The following is an 18,946-nucleotide window of genomic DNA, read 5'->3' on the forward strand; positions in this document are numbered from 1 at the left end:
GTCTCATTGGTGCTAAACAATTAATCCTTGATTTAAAAAAAAAATAAAATAAATATATATATATATATATATATATATATATATATATATATACATATATATACATATATATACATATATATATATATACATATATATACATATATATATATATACATATATATACATATATATATATATATATACATATATATATACATATACATATATATACATATATATATATATACATATATATACATATATATATATATATATACATATATACATATATATATATACACATATATATACACATATATATATACACATATATATACACATATATATATATATATATATATATATATATATATATATATATATACATATATATACATATATATATATATATACATATATACACATATATATATACACATATATATACACATATATATATACACATATATATACACATATATATATATATATATATATATATATATATATATATATATATATATATATATATATATATATATATATATATATATATATATATATATATATATATATATATATATATATATATACACATATATATATATATATATATATACACACACACATATACAGTGGGGCAAAAAAGTATTTAGTCAGCCACCGATTGTGCAAGTTCCCCCACTTAAAATGATGACAGAGGTCAGTAATTTGCACCAGAGGTACACTTCAACTGTGAGAGACAGAATGTGAAAAAAAAATCCATGAATCCACATGGTAGGATTTGTAAAGAATTTATTCGTAAATCAGGGTGGAAAATAAGTATTTGGTCAATAACAAAAATACAACTCAATACTTTGTAACATAACCTTTGTTGGCAATAACAGAGGTCAAACGTTTACTATAGGTCTTTACCAGGTTTGCACACACAGTAGCTGGTATTTTGGCCCATTCCTCCATGCAGATCTTCTCGAGAGCAGTGATGTTTTGGGGCTGTCGCCGAGCAACACGGACTTTCAACTCCCGCCACAGATTTTCTATGGGGTTGAGGTCTGGAGACTGGCTAGGCCACTCCAGGACTTTCAAATGCTTCTTACGGAGCCACTCCTTTGTTGCCCGGGCGGTGTGTTTTGGATCATTGTCATGTTGGAAGACCCAGCCTCGTTTCATCTTCAAAGTTCTCACTGATGGAAGGAGGTTTTGGCTCAAAATCTCATGATACATGGCCCCATTCATTCTGTCCTTAACACGGATCAGTCGTCCTGTCCCCTTGGCAGAAAAACAGCCCCACAGCATGATGTTTCCACCCCCATGCTTCACAGTAGGTATGGTGTTCTTGGGATGCAACTCAGTATTCTTCTTCCTCCAAACACGACGAGTTGAGTTTATACCAAAAAGTTCTACTTTGGTTTCATCTGACCACATGACATTCTCCCAATCCTCTGCTGTATCATCCATGTGCTCTCTGGCAAACTTCAGACGGGCCTGGACATGCACTGGCTTCAGCAGCGGAACACGTCTGGCACTGCGGGATTTGATTCCCTGCCGTTGTAGTGTGTTACTGATGGTGACCTTTGTTACTTTGGTCCCAGCTCTCTGCAGGTCATTCACCAGGTCCCCCCGTGTGGTTCTGGGATCTTTGCTCACCGTTCTCATGATCATTTTGACCCCACGGGATGAGATCTTGCGTGGAGCCCCAGATCGGGGGAGATTATCAGTGGTCTTGTATGTCTTCCATTTTCTGATGATTGCTCCCACAGTTGATTTTTTCACACCAAGCTGCTTGCCTATTGTAGATTCACTCTTCCCAGTCTGGTGCAGGTCTACAATACTTTTCCTGGTGTCCTTCGAAAGCTCTTTAGTCTTGGCCATGGCGGAGTTTGGAGTCTGACTGTTTGAGGCTGTGGACAGGTGTCTGTTATACAGATGATGAGTTCAAACAGGTGCCATTCATACAGGTAACGAGTGGGGGACAGAAAAGCTTCTTACAGAAGACGTTACAGGTCTGTGAGAGCCAGAGATTTTCCTTGTTTGAGGGGACCAAATACTTATTTTCCACCCTAATTTACGAATAAATTCTTTACAAATCCTACCATGTGGATTCATGGATTTTTTTTTCACATTCTGTCTCTCACAGTTGAAGTGTACCTCTGGTGCAAATTACTGACCTCTGTCATCATTTTAAGTGGGGGAACTTGCACAATCGGTGGCTGACTAAATACTTTTTTGCCCCACTGTGTGTATATATATATATATATATATATATATATATATATATAAATAAAAATAAAATAGAGCTTTAGAAGCTTTGTATAGACAAGCCCCACAACCCACCCCCCCAAAAGTCATTTTAGTAGAAGTATTTTTAAAAGTAATCACATCTTCAAAGTGCAATATGTCAGAATGGAGCTGAATATTTCTCAGTGTATCCAATTTTAGATGTTCTTAAGATCATTCTAGGAAGAAAGAAGAAAACTTGAGGATGTTTTCTTTACAGATACATTCACAATACTGATTTACATATAAAAGAAGCAGAGTTTCCAGTAAAACATTTCCATAAAAGAATTCTTCATCAAATAATGTGAAAACATAATACCTACATGATCCATAATGCAATCCCACTGCCACAGTCTGGTTGGAGGTTAGAATAATAGTGATGTCTTTAAACTTAACTGCAACTTTTAACTGCAAAGGCTGAAGTCATGAACCTTAAGCACAGACAAGGAGTGGATGAGTTTTCTTTTCTTTTTATTATTTAAGTCACTTTAATTTCAATTTTAGCAACAGTTGTTGTTTTTTCTATTTCTAAATTGTATATAATAGGATTGTGGGTTTAAAAGAGCTGCAGCTTTTAATAAATTGTAAAAATGTGAAAAAAATATGATCTGAAATCAGCTTCTCTCTTCAATGAGAGTTTGACAGACCAACCTTGAGTTGAAGACTGCTGCATTTGTCTCTGATTCTGGATCTGTATCCTGTTCAGCCATTTATTGGGTTATTTAGAGAAGTTGGTTTTAGTTGTACTTGTTAAGGAAATACTGGTCTACATAACATATGTATGGATTTTTTTATTACTGTACTTTTGATGATTTTTGACAGTGTTGATGCAACAAACACGTTTTCTTGTGTAATTCTTTCTGTAAAGAAATGGAAATAAAATTTCTGATACAAACCAAAGCAGACAAGTCTGAGCCACGAGGATCACTGAGATCAATATATTGATGTATCCTTCATATTTCATATTCATCCACATTTTATACTTCTTTTATTTTTCTTTCAAAATTTTGTTATGCTACACTGGATAAAGATACAGTGACTTCTTGGAAATAATATGCAGGAAATCCAGCATATACTCGAGCTCTTTAGACTTCAGCAGCAGCATGAACCAGTGTACTGATTTCTGCTTCACCACAAATCACCCAAAATAAACTGAGGCCCCTTTCTAATTACAGACACAACAAAAAAACTTCCTTGTTTCTTTGATTTCCAGCTTAACTTGAACTCACTGTACATGCAAACAGAAACAAGGAAAGGAGCTCTTCAGAGTACCAGATTCACCGGTTGCACTGTATGATGCAGTACCACTCAACACCAGCAAAGGGCGACACAGTACACTATTAATCACTGCCTTTGTTACATCTTAGATTAGATTAGATTAGATTAGATGAAACTTTATTAATCCCTCGGGTGGGTGCCTTCGGGAAATTCAGTTTCCAGTAGCAAAGCACCGAAAGAAGTTGCATGTTACAGATACATTAAGGGGAATGAGAGTAAGGATATAAGCATAAATACACCATATATACACATATACACATATATAGATACAGAATATGCAATATGGATAAATAGGATTGCTCATTTGAGTGAGTATATTGCACAGTGATTATTGCACAGTCAAATATAAGAAAGAGACAAAAAAATAAAATAAAATAATAATAATATTGCAAAAATTGCACCGTGTAGAAAAGTCCTACAACTCAGTTTTTCCCGCCCTCCCTTGTCCCCCTGTTTCTCCTTCCTCTCCCCTCCAGTGAGGAGTTAAACAGTCTGATGGCGTGTGGGACAAAGGAGTTTTTAAGCCTGTTGGTTTTTGACTTTGGGAGTATATCTTAGAGGTAGAAAGTAAAGTGACTAAAGAGGATAGGTACTAACAGTGTGAAACTTTATAGTCTACTTGCCTATTTTTCAAACATATGATTTGATATAACAAAAAGTACTTTTTACAGTTTTCACTCAAAATAAAAAACATGTTTGATCTGTCTTTTAAAATAACGGATTAGGGCAAGAGGCAGGGTACAGACAGGTTTGTCGCAGGGTTAACACATAGACACAGGCAACCATTTGCACTCACATTCACACCTATAGGCAATTTAGAGTTTCCAATTAACCTATCCCCACTAACTGCATGTCTTTGGACTGGGGAAGGAAACCGGAGTCCCCGGAGAGAACCCATCCAAACACAGGGAAAACATGTTAGAATTGAACTCAGGACTTTCTTGCTGTGAGGCAACAGTGCTAACCACTGTAACAGTATATAAGCCAATGAAGCCAACGAAAAAATTTAAATGACTTGCAACATGGAAATTACTTCATTTACTTTATTCATACATCACCTAAAATTATCTAAAGGTATAGTTAACAGGATTGTCATTAAAATGGCTGTAAAGAACGGTTTGATTGTGCACTCGTGTCTTCAACCAACCGCAGCGCATTGTGCCAAGGTGCAAAGATCCAGACCACAGCAAGGATTGTCTCATGACACAGGATGTGATGTGAAAATTGTCCTGGTAACACAAGGGAGTTTGCAGCAGTGGGGAAAGCGACCATTGTGGTGGGTATACTGGGGCTTTTTGGCTGCTTTCAGCATTGGTAGTGTGGTTGGTTAGGTTAGGCAGCAAAACTCATTGATTTGGTTTTGGAAAAATCAGGTTTAGCACACAGTCGATTTGACAGGAGATGTTGCTTAACCTCATAGTTTATTATTAAACCACCAATCATCAACAGCTTTCTGTGATAGATAGAGTGGACTGCACCCTGTGTGCATCAGCAGGAGAGAGGAGATCTCTTCACTTAAGATACAATATTCATTATACATAATCTTATGTTATCTTATTATTAATTATAATAATAATATTAGTAATATAACAGTGTGGTTGAACTCTGCCATGCAGGGAAATCTCTAAGATGCTGGTTCTGTAGTGATATCTCTTGACTCAGGCAGGGTTTGAGCTATTCTGAACTTCTGTATTAAATTTTCAGCAATTTTTTGCCACATTGTGGACAAACGATCAGAAGTAAAGGCATACAGGAGTGGATTGACTGCACCATTTACAAATGTTAGTGCTCCAACAGTATTCCAGCTGTCTTCACAAAATGTTAGCAGGGCCTCATTTTTTAGGGAAATGGCTGCCACACCCAGCACATCGATAACAAAATATGGGACCCACAGGATGACAAAGGTCACAATGATGCTGGTAATCAGTTTTGTGGTCTGTGGATTGTTGAAAAAGGCTGCCCGATTCACCTTTCTGTAGAGACTGATGTATGAAAAAACAATGACAGAAAGGGACACAAATCCTACAAGGGCCTCTGTCAACAGTATAGCCATCCTCTGTCCCTCAGATGAGTACTGAGGTCTGCAATATATCCTTTGCTGATATACTTCAACTAGCTGTTGAGCTAGTAAAGCAGGAGTGGACAGGGTCATTGCAGACAGCCAGAGTGGAAGCAGCAGCTTCCTTGCTCTTACCTGATTTAAACTCCTCTGCAGGTGAATAACCTGAAGATATCGCTGGACACTGAGCACCGTCACAGTCAGCAGACTGGCATAAACACTGCCATACACAAAATATGTTATGAGTTTGCAGGGCACCAGGCTGAAGGTCCAGCTATAGAGGAAAGAGTAAATCCACAATGGAAGGGTACCCAGGCAGAGCAGGTCTGACACAGCCAGACTCAGCATCAAACTCTGGCTCAGACTGGACATGTTCTCCCAGTTTGGCTTGAGAATGATGACAGCGATGTTTCCAGGGAATCCCAGCAGGAAGCAGATGGATAGCACCACTGCAGGAACCAGATTGGTGGAGTACCAGACAGTCCCAGTTGAATATCCAGGAGAGGAGGAGATGTTATAGGTAGCCACGGTGGAGTTGACTTGTGGCATGCTGCAAACTTGCTGATTGTTGTGCACTGAACAAGTGATGATGATGATAAATGTGCAGCCACATGAACAAGTCGTTACTTTTGGTGAAGGCAAAGAGGAACTAAAAACAAGGATACTGTGATGCTGATTCAAACATTTGCATTCATGGTTTCGGGATTTTTGCATGACTCTTTTTAAAAATCTTTGCATTTATTTCCATTTATTCAGAGAGCACCAGTATAAGAACATCTAGAAACATAAGTCAAACTTTCACACTTTGATGTCATCGAATTGTAGATTTTCTACTTTTTAAGGATTTTGAGCCATTTAACATCATAGAAGCTTAGAAATGTGGTTGGACAGCTATGTTTTTTTGTTTTGTTTTTACAACAAGGAGAGCATTTATTGGGAGCTGTGGATGTGTTTATTTTATTTGCAGTTTTTGCATTTTTGTATGTAAGCATATTTGCATGTCTTTCACTAACTTTCACTTTAGCTTTTTGTAGAAATAGAGTTGAACATGAAACTGCATTAAAATTTTTCCACCCGCAAATCAGTGTAGGGGTTTTTTTTGTTTCTTTTTTTAAAACTGGTAATACAAATTTACTTCTCATGGATTTCACACTAATTCACAATTCAGCTCATAACTCTGGAGACATAAGTTTTATAATTTATAATACAGTCTGGCTATATTAACCTACAACCAGAAATGAATGACAATTCAATATCTTGATGAAGATATCTCTTAATAAACCAGATTAGGAAATACCTGAAAGTTGATTCCTTTCATTTCAATGCCATATTTTCAGTGGGAGAAATGTTTGACTCCTCATCCAAGTGACTTCTTCTTCTGCGTTTCATGGCTTCAGGTTTGTTTTGTTCGTTCTTCCCAGTTTAGGTTTTTCTTAGTTTTTGTCCCTTCCCATCTCTGCCTCTGTTTGTATTCTCACGAATTGTAAATAAAGCTCACCCGCAGTAAAGTCAGTGCCTGAAATTGGGTTCTTCTCTTACCACTCCACATGTCTGTTGTTGCAACAGTGACAGTGCTATTAACAGCGAGTTTGGGGTAAGGCTGCAGTCACCGCACTGTAAGGTGTTGACGGATGTGCTCTTAGGACCTTCCTCAGTTCAGAAGTAACTGTTCTCTTTTCACATAAATGGCCTCCATGATTCCTTGGTCAAACCAGCATTCATCTCTGTCCAGGATGTCTGCATCTCATCACTAAAGCTGACCAGTAGTCTCTAGATGCACATATGTACACATGTGTTGCAGCATCGACTTAGCTCACAGCTGTTTGGTTTCTACAGTGTATACTTCATAACAAACGGTGTCTGTATCTGACACTCCTTCACTCCTGACATACAGCCTGATGTCATCATTGTGGCTAACGGTTTGCTCCAATCTATAGTCATGAGTCATAGACTTTCTTGTGGTTCAATTCATGTTGTGCAACTCAGAGTTACAGGAGACAAATGTTTTATACATTTAGATATATCATTACTTTGGGAAATATGCAACTTTATTTTTGACTTATAATGACGGTAATGAATCCGGGTAGGTGTCTTGTTAGCCAGGTGCTACCTGCCAGCTTAACATGGATGGATATATATCTTTACATAGAAATGAAAGCTGACAACATAGACAATGCAGTAGATCAGCACAACGACGTCTTCAGAAATGAATGTAAAAGACTCTTGTCGCATGCTGAGTTCTCTAGCAACCATTGTTTAAACTCATTAACCTAATCCCATCCCTTATTATTTTTGCGATGAAGGCTCCTATAACATAAGCCAAAAAATGCAAAATATGCCAGAGCTGCTTTGATAAAAGCGTTTTGAACCAGTGTTTTGAACCAGTGTGCTTCAGTAGAGTGAAACAGTCTTCAGAGTCTCAGCGTCTCGTTTTTATTGTTGAGAATTATTTCTGAGTAGAGTTCACTTTAGTTCATGTCTTTTATGAGCTCATATTTCTTAAAATAGGGTATTTTTTTATCACTGTGTATTTAGATATCTTCTTTTGCTTTTTTTTTTTTTAGTGTGGTATATAAAACCCTTATTTTGGAAATTATACATATATGGTACTCTATGCCTGTAAGTCATTGGCTGTTTGGGGCCTGATAGACAGAAACAAGAAATGTAGCTTAGTCAAAGTACCTCTCAGATTTGCCTGTTGCATGCTATGATACAGTACCACTCCACACCAGCAAAGGGCGCTGCAGCTCACACTCTGATCAAAATTTCCATTCATATCCAAATTGTGCTTTAAGTAAAGTAAAGTGTTTTCCAGCCTTTGTGGTTTACTGCTGTTTTCCTAAAACATTTTTAGAATGTGTGCTTACCACATCGCTGCGTGACCCTGCACGCTTTAGTCAGAGATATAGCCAGGTGTACAGATACAGAGCACAATGTGTCTGAGAAGTACCCATCTCTGTCAGAGAACAGGATACATATAATAGTTTCAAACATCAGTTAAAAAGATAGTTGATTGATAATCAGTTTTGTCAGCATTGAGGTGGTTTTATTCTCCCAGTGGCATGTTGTGTTATTGTTTTTAGTATAGGTTTTCTGTTATGTATTTTTTTTCTCATTTCTCCTTCTTCCTACCTTTTATTTAATTTATTTTGTTTTTATGTTGCTTTTAAGATCTAATATGAATATGAATGAAAATTTGCAAATTTATTAATTTACATTGTCCCTGTTAAAAAACAAAACAAAGCTAATGACAACGACATTTCGACTTTTTATGGGTAGTATATCCTTTTAATACATTGAATATATCTAGAAGAGAAGTACAAATGACAAATCACACTATTCTGAAATTTAAACCTGATTAATTGTGTTACAACTGACCGATGTCAAAGTAAAATGTGTAATAGACGTGCCGGTCCACTGTGTCCATTTCATGCTTTGCATCTCCAAAACGTAAAATGAAACATGCATGCAGAAGTTCATTACCAGCAGGGGGAGATAACACACAGACTCGGGACTTCCACGTTAAACTCGGCACAGATGTTCCCGTACACTATGCCGGCCGCTTGGTTATGGTGTTCCATGTATGCCTTGTCTGCTAGCATATTGCACCATGCTGTTATGTGCTGGATTCTCTCAGGGGCATACACAGCATGCACCTGAGGTCTCGCCTCTATGGCCTCTACCCCAGCCTCTATGGATCTTGTGCTCAGAGCTTGTTCCTGTGCTGCCATGATTAGTGCCTCCGTGCTGTCTTTCAGTCCAGCCTTATATATATATATATATATATATATATATATATATATATATATATATATATATATATATATATATATATATATATATATATATATATATATATATATATATATATATATATATATATATATATATATATGAGGATGAGATGAATCCCCAGAAGAGGAGATGTTAGAAGTAACCGTGGTGGAGCTGAATTGTGCCATGCTGCAAACTTGCTGACTGTTGTGCACTGAACAGGTGATGATGATAATAAATGTGCACCCACACGAACAAGATGTTATCTTTGATGAAGTGAAAGAGGAACTAATAATAAAGATATTGTCAGAGAATTGTGTCCTAATATGGTGTCATTGTGCAGAAGGAGCTAGACGATTAGAAGATTTATTTTCAGCTTTCTTAATTTTACACTGCAAACATAGCCAGCTGCAACTTCCTGTTTTAATAAGTTTAGCAACACTGCTCACTTCTGCTTTTTACATGCTTTGTACAACTTGGTATGTTAAAGGGTCACGCCATAAATGTAGCGACTGAAAGACTGAAAGAGGTTGTGCCATAGCGACCAGAAGTGTCACACACACATACAGTCCCTTAGAGCTTCTGAATAACTTTGAAAGGAACATTAATACCGATAATATGCCATTTTCAAGCTGCCAAAAAGTGATTACCGCCTACAATTTGTCACTGAAATACTGTTACTACTTCAAAGTTGTTGGAAATCAGTTGTTGGTGCTTTATATCTACATCATCATCATCAAGTTTGCTGATGGCACCGTGGTAGTAGGACTCATCTCAGAGTAGGCAAAAGGAAGTTCAGCATGTTACTAGGAAGAGATACCTCTTAAAGTGGCCATGAGCATAGCTTATGTAAGAACAAAACAAAACACAGTTGCTTTGAGTATCCTTGTATCCCAAATTATTCATTTATTCGTTTATATTTTAACCTCCTAGGACCTGGCGTCCACATATGTGGACATCACATTTTGGGTTATTTAGACCAAAATACTCAATTTTGCTCTACAAGGGCCTGATATCCACTTACGAGGACATTATACTGCTACTGTTCTATCAAAATTTTAAACGAATATCCTCATATGTGGCTCTGATTTTTCATAAAAACAAAAATAAGGTAAAAAAAAAATCTGGTAATTCTTTGTTTTTACATTCATTGGGCCCCAATATGCCCAAATATCAAAGAGAAATTAAAAATGCATGCTGTGGAAGAGTTCAGGTCTTAGGAGGTTAATTCATTCATTTATGTGTTTGATTCTTAATGAATTTCATTATTGTTCCCAACTTTTGAGTTCAGCTTTGCTTTCGATTGGTTTAATTATTCCAGTATTTTGTGTTTTTTTACATGTTAGAGTTGTAGTTACTGGTGGCAAGGAATTTATATATATATATATATATACACGTAGTTCCTTGGTTTCCTTGTATTTTGCCTCCACTATACCCCCTGTTTCTGCTATGTTAGTATAGTTCCATTGCTGTTCTCTTATTTACTTTGATGTAATTGTTGGGGTTTATTTGTTTTTTTTTTAATTCAAAGGTGCTTTATTGGCATGACATTTGGTTTTCCCTTGTGTTTTGTCTTTACTATTACTTACTGTCCCTGATTTGTTTAAGAGGATCTCCTCCCACCTGTTTACATTAGGCCATTACTCCATTTTTTGTGTTATTTTGTGAATTACAAGGTTTTGGACATTTGAGTTTCTTTGTTCGGTCCAATAAAGGCTAGCTTTAAGTTAGCAGTATAATGTGTCACATATGACCCTTCCGAAAGATATCCAGCAAGTTTGAAGCAGAAATATTGTTTCAGTGACAAGTTATAGGCGGCAATCACTTTTTAGCAGCTGGAAAATGGCATATTAGCAGCTTTAATGTTCCCTTAAAGGGTATTCAAAGGTTCCAAGGGATTGGTTGGGGTATAGGGTGTCATATATAACTCTTCTGAATGATTTCCAGTAAGTTTGGAGGAAAAAAAAGTAATTTAGTCACAAGTTATAGGCGGCAATCAGTTTTTGGCAGCTGGAAAATGGCATATTATCAGTGTTAATGTTCCTTTAAAAGGTATTCAATGCTTCAAAGGGACACTTTGGGGTATAATGTGTCACATATAACCCTTCTGAATGACATCCAGCAAGTTTGAAGCAAAAATATTGTTTCAGTGACAAGTTATAGGTGGCAATCAGTTTTTGGCAGCTTGAAAATGACATATTATCAGTATTAATATTCCTTTCAAAGTTATTCAGAACTTCTAAGAGACTGTTTGGGGTACTACTATGTGTCACATATCGTGAGTAGAATAAACCAAAGATTAGAATACAATGTGCTCAGGTTTCCTTAGATAATAGGGGCAGGTGCAGATCAGAAGAACAGGAAATGTTCCATAAGTTTGTTTTTTAAGGATGACTTGGTCAACCCTTGTTTAAAGGACAGTTGTGGACTTTTATTCTCAAAGCATTTAATGTGACCTTAAAGCTCTCAACCTCTGAATCCCAAATGAGTTGGATTAGCTATAATTCCTGGTGTGCAACTGTGTAAAGTAGGGACTTTATTGACAGTGGGGGTTTGCCTGTCATAAAATGAGGAATAAAAGTTGCCTCAGTAAGATAAACAGTAAGAGGCAGTTACAAGCCAGGTGAGGACAGTCCCCCTGTCCCCGGTTGAAAAGATGGTGTCTCAAACTGATGGTTCACAATCCTTTTATTAAACAGCCGTGTATGTGAACACACTGTAAGAGCTACAGCATACAGGACCATTTGCAAATCGAACCGTGTGTTACTTTTGCCCTTTTCCTTTTTCATTAATAACAATTAATTATCTTTACCTTACATAACATATAACAGTGAAACTTGTAAATCATTGCAATCATTAACAACCTTGTTCCCTCATCAACCAGGTGCTAAGGAACCACTTGCAACTCAGAATTGCACCTTAACAGCCGTTTTTTCTCGTTCCCGTTCCTTAACTGTCTCTCTGTGCATTAAAAATCTCACGCTTCTACTGTATAATTTACACCGCTTGATTTATCGCACCTTGTGGCTCTATAACTTTCAAAGTAAAAGCATCAGCTGGGTCCAAGCTGCAACAAAATAATAGCCAGTACAATACTTAGGTCGGCAGGGCATAATTGCAGATGCCGTGTAAGTGCATCCGCCTTCCCTGCATGTCACCGCAGACCACGCCCCACCACATACCTCCATAGGCCGACTGAGGTGGGGCAGCCATCCGGCCGAATCTACTCCCCTCCCCCCGCGAGCGGGAGAGGGAATCGGCTTTAATAATAAACAAGAATTCAGAAAGAAAAGAAAAACAAAACAAGAAATGACAAAAATGAAAAGAAAACTGAGATTATATATGAAGATTATATATGAAGATTATATATGAAGTAAATATATAAAGTTTGCATGCTGAATTCAATTTAATGTGTACATTGATTCTTTTTAATGCTTTTCCTTATTTCTTTTCCACAAACATGTAATTCCTGAGATGTTGCTTAACCTTAAAAATTTTATATTTACACCAATCACCAACAGCTTTAAAATGGAGAGCACCACACTCTGTGTGTAACAGTAGGAAAAACACGTCACCAAAGAGCTTTCACCTTCGAAATATTACTTCTGCACTGACATCACTTGACAAATATAGATTTTAAGGAATTCTGAACTTCTGTATTAACTGTTGAGTAATTTTTTCGCAGCAGGTGGCCAAACGCTTAGAAGTAAAGGCATACAGGAGTGGATTCACGGCACTATTTACAAATGTTACTGATCCAAGTATGCGCCAGCTGTCTTCAAAAATCTTCTGCAGGTTCTCATCATTTGAGTAAATAGCTGCCACACCCAGCACAGTTACGGTACGATATGGGATCCACAAGACAACAGAAGTCACAATAATGCTGGTAATCAGTCTGGTGGTCCGTGGATTGTTGAACAAGGGGGCCTGATTTACTTTTCTGTAGAGACTGATGTATGAAAAAACAATAGCAAACAGTGACACAGTTCCTACAAGAGTCTCTGTCAACACCACAGCCATCCTCTGCCCCTTGGAGGCGTACTGACTACTGCATGTTAAATGGTGCAGTTTTTCCACCGGCTGTTGAAAGACTAAAGCAGGAGTGGACAGGATGATCACAACCAGCCAGAGTGGAACCAGCAGCTTCCACGCTTTAACCTCATGTAAACTCCTCTCGAGGTACACTGCCTGAAGGTAACGCTGAACACTCAGCACAGTCACAGTCAGCAGGCTGCTAAAAATGCTGCAATAAATAAAGTACATTATGAGTTTGCAAGAAACCAGGCCTAAAGTCCAGCTTTTGAAGAAAGAGTAAATCAGTACTGGTGTGGTAAGCGTGCAGAGCAGGTCTGACACAGCCAGGTTCAGCATCAAACTTTGACTCAGACTGGACATGTTCTTCCAGTTTGGCTTGAGAATGATGACAGCGATGTTTCCAGGGAATCCCAGCAGGAAGCAGATGGACAGCACCACCGCACCAAGTGCACCACTGGACCAGAAAGAATGAGGTAAATATCCAGGAGTGGAGGAAATGTTCAAGGTAATCGCAGTAGAGTGGAGTTGTGCCATGCTGCAGGTTTGCTAACAATGTCACGCACCGAGAAAGAGATGATGATAAATGTGCAGTCAAATGAGTGAAACAGAAACTAATAACAAAGACACTGTGACGCCAATGCAAATGACAAAAAAACAAAAAGCCAAATTAAATATAACATTTGCATTTAGTGCAGGATTTTACATGTCATGCCGCTTTCTATTCTTATTCTTTGGAAACAACAATTTTGTTACGCTCTTTGCAGTCAGTTTGACATGATTATACTCAAGAAACAGAAGTTGACAATATGAAACTAAGACAATGGCATCTCCATATGATGATAACATGAAATTAAAACCACTGGAGCAGATCATAAACAAACCTTGAGGCGAGATTATTTTGCAAACTGTTGTTCACACAAAAATGTGCTCAATAAAACTGCATCAAACCCTTCTTGCGAATTCTTTAGGTATTAATGCATGTAGTACACATCCTTTACTATTCAAATGGAGTTTATGCAAAAGTTCAATAAGGAAGACATGTAATCACTCATCTTGCTGCTTTCCTGGATGTTCGGCTGCTTTTCTGTTCTTTTAATGACTACCACTTTTCCACACTCAATCTCAATACTGAAATCATTACTCTAGTCCGATCATCTGGTTTCAGTTGTTGCTGTCAGTCATTCTCCTTTTCAGAATCCCTTTCCATTTAACAACCTCCTTCCAATCTCCACCTTAGACACCTCAGCCAGAGCTCCATCCAGCCTCATTCATCTTCACCACCACCAGTGTCTGGAGAAAGAAAACCCATGTCATTTTGCACGCTTCCTGCCCCAGGTAAATTCCTGCTATACGTTGATGATATTTTGATTACAGGCTACACACAGACTAATTGCGTAGCAAACACACTGACAGTTTTGCAACATCTAGCGGAGCAAGGCCATAAAGTCTCACAGCATAAATTGCACTTGTGGAGCCAAGAAGTAACGTACCTTGGCCACAGACTGACAGGACAAGGCAGACAGCTGTTAGACAGCAGAAAAGTAGCTGTACAATACGCTTCTAAGCCTGTCACCAAACAACAAATGATGAGTTATTTAGGTCTCTGCAACTTTTGCAGATGTTGGATACCTGAATATGCACTGCCCAACCTTTGCAAAACTTGATCTATGGCAAACACTTAGCTCTGAAAGATGAAATAGAATGGACACCAGAGGCAGACAAAGCATTTATTGACTTAAAACTTGCCCTGCAAACAAGCACAGCTTTAGCTTTGCCTGACTGTGACAAGCACTCTCCTTCCTGCGGTAGTAGATGGTGCCGAACACAGCTGTATGCAGAAGCGAACTGAAAAAATGAAACCCCGACCAGACATTTTTAGTACACTGCAGCCTACTGTTTTAGAAGCGAAAGCCCTTATTTCCTCTTTTTCAGCACAGAGTGCAGAACTAGCGGCTATCATACGTGCATGCTGCGCAAAGGTCGAGAAATAGAAATATATAAATATTCACACTGACAGTCAATATGCGTTGCACACCAAAAAAGATAATTCAGAAATTACTGAAGGCAATAACTTTGCAGACCGAGCAGCAAAGAAGGCAGCACAGCAACCTGTACAGACTTTGATGTCTGAAACCTCACATCTAATACCCCTTGGTAAGTCTAAAAAAAAGTACCCCTTATGAGGTCCTAGAGCCAAAAATCGACCACGCCATAAAAAGTGCTATAAAAAGATTATACATTAATATTTTTTCCACTTTAAATTAGCCAATCTTTTAGACCTACTTCTCCTTGAAATATTCATGTCAAGTTTTAATTACATTTCGCGGATTTTAACCCTCTATATCCCGGTTTTGTCACATGAGCGCACGGCCGTTTTTGGCGAAAAAAATTAAATATTTTCCATAAAATACATTTGAAAGTTATATTTTATTGTACTTTTAATTAGGCCTTTGGATGGACTAAAGATTGGCACCAACAGTCATTTCGATCGCCTTTTATTTTTTTTGCAGGAGCGCATTTCATAAAATGCACACACTATCGGTCCTAATCGACCACGCCATAAAAAGTGCTATAAAAAATTTATATATTAATATTTTATTCCACTTTAAATTAGCCAATCTTTTAGACCTACTTCTCCTTGAAATATTCATGTCAAGTTTTAATTACATTTCGCGGATTTTAACCCTTTATATCCCGGTTTCGTCACATGAGCACACTGCTTTTTTTGCCCCAAAAAACAAAAAACTTGAATATTTTCCAAAAAAAACATTTGAGGTAATATTCAATTGTTATTAAAATTAGGCCTTTAGATGGACTAAAGATTGGCACCAACAGTCATTTCGATCGCCTTTTATTTTTTTTTTCAGGACCAGAAAATGGTCTCCAGGCGGCAAATGCTCCTCCTCTAGGCCGAAATAAGTGCATCTTGCCGGGGTAAGTCGCGACGATTACCGGGGCACGATCACCGGGGACCCCTTTTTCCAGCACACGCCCGATACCACGTGACAACAAATACGTCATTTCCTGTTGACTAAAAAAAAAAAAAGCACCCTCTCACGGTCCTAGGGACCGAAAATGGTCCCGCCCGATCAGCGGGCGAAGCCGCTGCTGCACGCCGGAAATGAGGCTTCATTTCCCGCAGGTCTCTCTAAGCAGCCCGCTGTTTTCCAGCCCGGGGTCAAATGTGGAGCAAGGGCACCACCCGGTGGACAAATAAAAAAATTACAATTCTAAGGCCTCTTCTCCAAAACAAAAACGAAACCTAAGCCATCACCCAGATGTTAACGGTATAAATCCTGCAGTGAAAAATAGCGTTTATAATGGGTTTCAATGGGGCGATTTATGGCTTTAGGACCTCATGTGGATGGCGGTTTGTAGCTTAGCCACTTTAAGCTAATCTAATAAACGGAGACGGCAATTCTAAAGAAAAAAGAAAAAAAAGGGTTGGAAGGTTTGGCTATATTCTATTCAACACAGTGAAAATGGCCTAATATTAAAAAACGCTGTGGATGAAAAATGGCTGTAGGTCCTACAGAGGGATACCACTTGATGTACTTAAAGACGAACAGAAAGCCGCACCTATTGCAGAGCGTAAGAAATGGCTAAAGTGTGGAGCAGAACTACACAATGACTTACTGACCTGTAATGGCAAACCAGTACTGCCGACATCCCTACACTAGACAGCAGCATTAGCGACACACGGAACAGCACGTGTGTCGAAAGGGGGGAATGTCAGATATCCTCCCTAAGCACTTCACGGGAGACCTTTTTTCCACTGCCTCTCACTAGTGAGCCTATTAATAAGTCTATAAGAGAAACCACCCTAGCAGAGTGGATGACTAAATTATTTGAGAATAAAGAGATTCTCTCCAGTGTTTTGCAGGTTGCAACCAGGTGATTGGATCCACCGAAGCCACTGCAAAAAAGTGAGTGACAACACAAGCATAGACGCCGGTTCCCCCGACTCCTAGGTGTTCCCTGGTGGAGGAAAGGGCTGTTTGGGTATATCCCGCCCTTTTGTCTTCTCGCCAGTGGTCTACTCACCTGGAGCCCGGGTGTGCCTGGTCATCATGAAGAACCTTGTCCTCATAATGACTGGCATTGCGCTCCTAGTGAGCCTACTGATACTCACCTGGAGAGACAAGGACCCACAGCACCACCTGCAGAAGAAATGGTCATATGACAACTTATACCTGAAGGATATGGATAAAGAGCATAACCACCCCTGGCTGAACAATGCCTGGTACCGGTACGTCTACAACCGAGTACATACAGAAGACAACCACACTGGCTGCTACGTCTGTTCACACCTCCCAACAACAGCAATGCAAGCCACCCTATATGGAAAATCACCCAGCCTTTCCGAAGCCCTATGTATATTCTACAAGGCCACCAGCGGAACATGTTCCCCCGAAGACATCTTCGCCTTCAAGTTGGAGTTAAAAAGACAAGTCACAAAAATCGACCTGCGACGGTGTAATGGAACACTGATCAACTATAAACCTAATGAGGTAGTGTTCTGTACACCAGAGATCTCAGACTGGAACTACAGCTGTGATGACCGATACTGGGTACACCTGAATGCGACCAATGACAAGGGAAAATCTTTCAACGTCAGGAGGGAACCAGGAATACAACATCCAATGTGTTTCACCTTCGCATACGGCAACAGAAAGCTGGGGATGCACCAAAACTGCTCCCAGACTTTCCGCATGCCGCAGGACAGAAAGGCACGGATAAGCTTCCTGAATGGCACATATTGGGTGCAGGGTACAGCTTGGGCATGTGGCTCAAAGACATACTTCACCATCCCACCCAACAGCACCGGACTCTGCGCCCCAATTTTAGTGTCAGACCGCACATTCAGAATATTCCATCAGGACCAACCAAGACGCAAGAGGAGCACTGATGACGTGCAACCTCATGATCCAATCTGGGGCAGTGATGTGCCAGCGGAGTTCAAGTTGTGGACCACCGGACAGAAAGTCCTGCACTCACTTTTCCCATGGATCGGGAATGGAAAAAACATGCTAAGAATCGAGACTCTTGACTACCGATTTGGACTTTTCCTGAACAGCTCAACATGGATAAACAAGGCTCAGAATGAGGAAATCGACGCGATCAGAATAGTGGTCATGCAACACAGAGTCGCCCTGGACATGATTCTCGCTGAGAGAGGGGGCCTCTGTGTCTTATTCAACACCACTTGCTGCACCTATATTCCAGATAACGTGCATTCTTTGACCATGACCACCGCCCTGGAGAAGTTACGACAACTGAGTAATGCACAGCAACAAGACTATGTCATGAACACAGAAGATTGGCTGACCTGGCTGCTGAGCGGCAGCTGGAGGACCCTCATGATCAAAGGACTTGTCTTGATAGGAGTTCTTCTTTTATTGCTTTGCATGTTCTCAACTTGCATTCTACCCTGTATCAGATCGATGATTGACAAAATGGTACAGGCCACAGTGATCACCTATGTTGGACTGCCACAAGAAGATTTAGTATAGGAACACACACTCTCACACATACTGAATG

General features: G+C 39.0%; 2 protein-coding genes across 2 annotated transcripts; both read right to left on the reverse strand.

The window, feature by feature from the left end:
• Positions 1-2,807: 2,807 nt before the first annotated feature.
• Positions 2,808-6,155, reverse strand: LOC145420578 (leukotriene B4 receptor 1-like). The gene has a single exon (XM_080289914.1). The coding sequence runs from the start codon at positions 6,143-6,145 to the stop codon at positions 5,162-5,164; it is 984 nt and encodes a 327-aa protein (XP_080146040.1). The 5' UTR covers positions 6,146-6,155; the 3' UTR covers positions 2,808-5,161.
• A 5,756-nt stretch (positions 6,156-11,911) lies between these two features.
• On the reverse strand, positions 11,912-14,709 carry LOC113007096 (leukotriene B4 receptor 1-like). The gene has a single exon (XM_080290190.1). The coding sequence runs from the start codon at positions 13,937-13,939 to the stop codon at positions 13,007-13,009; it is 933 nt and encodes a 310-aa protein (XP_080146316.1). The 5' UTR covers positions 13,940-14,709; the 3' UTR covers positions 11,912-13,006.
• Positions 14,710-18,946: the final 4,237 nt, after the last annotated feature.

This window comes from Astatotilapia calliptera, chromosome 15 (assembly GCF_964374335.1).
Source record: "Astatotilapia calliptera chromosome 15, fAstCal68.1, whole genome shotgun sequence".
Lineage (NCBI taxonomy): Eukaryota > Metazoa > Chordata > Actinopteri > Cichliformes > Cichlidae > Astatotilapia > Astatotilapia calliptera.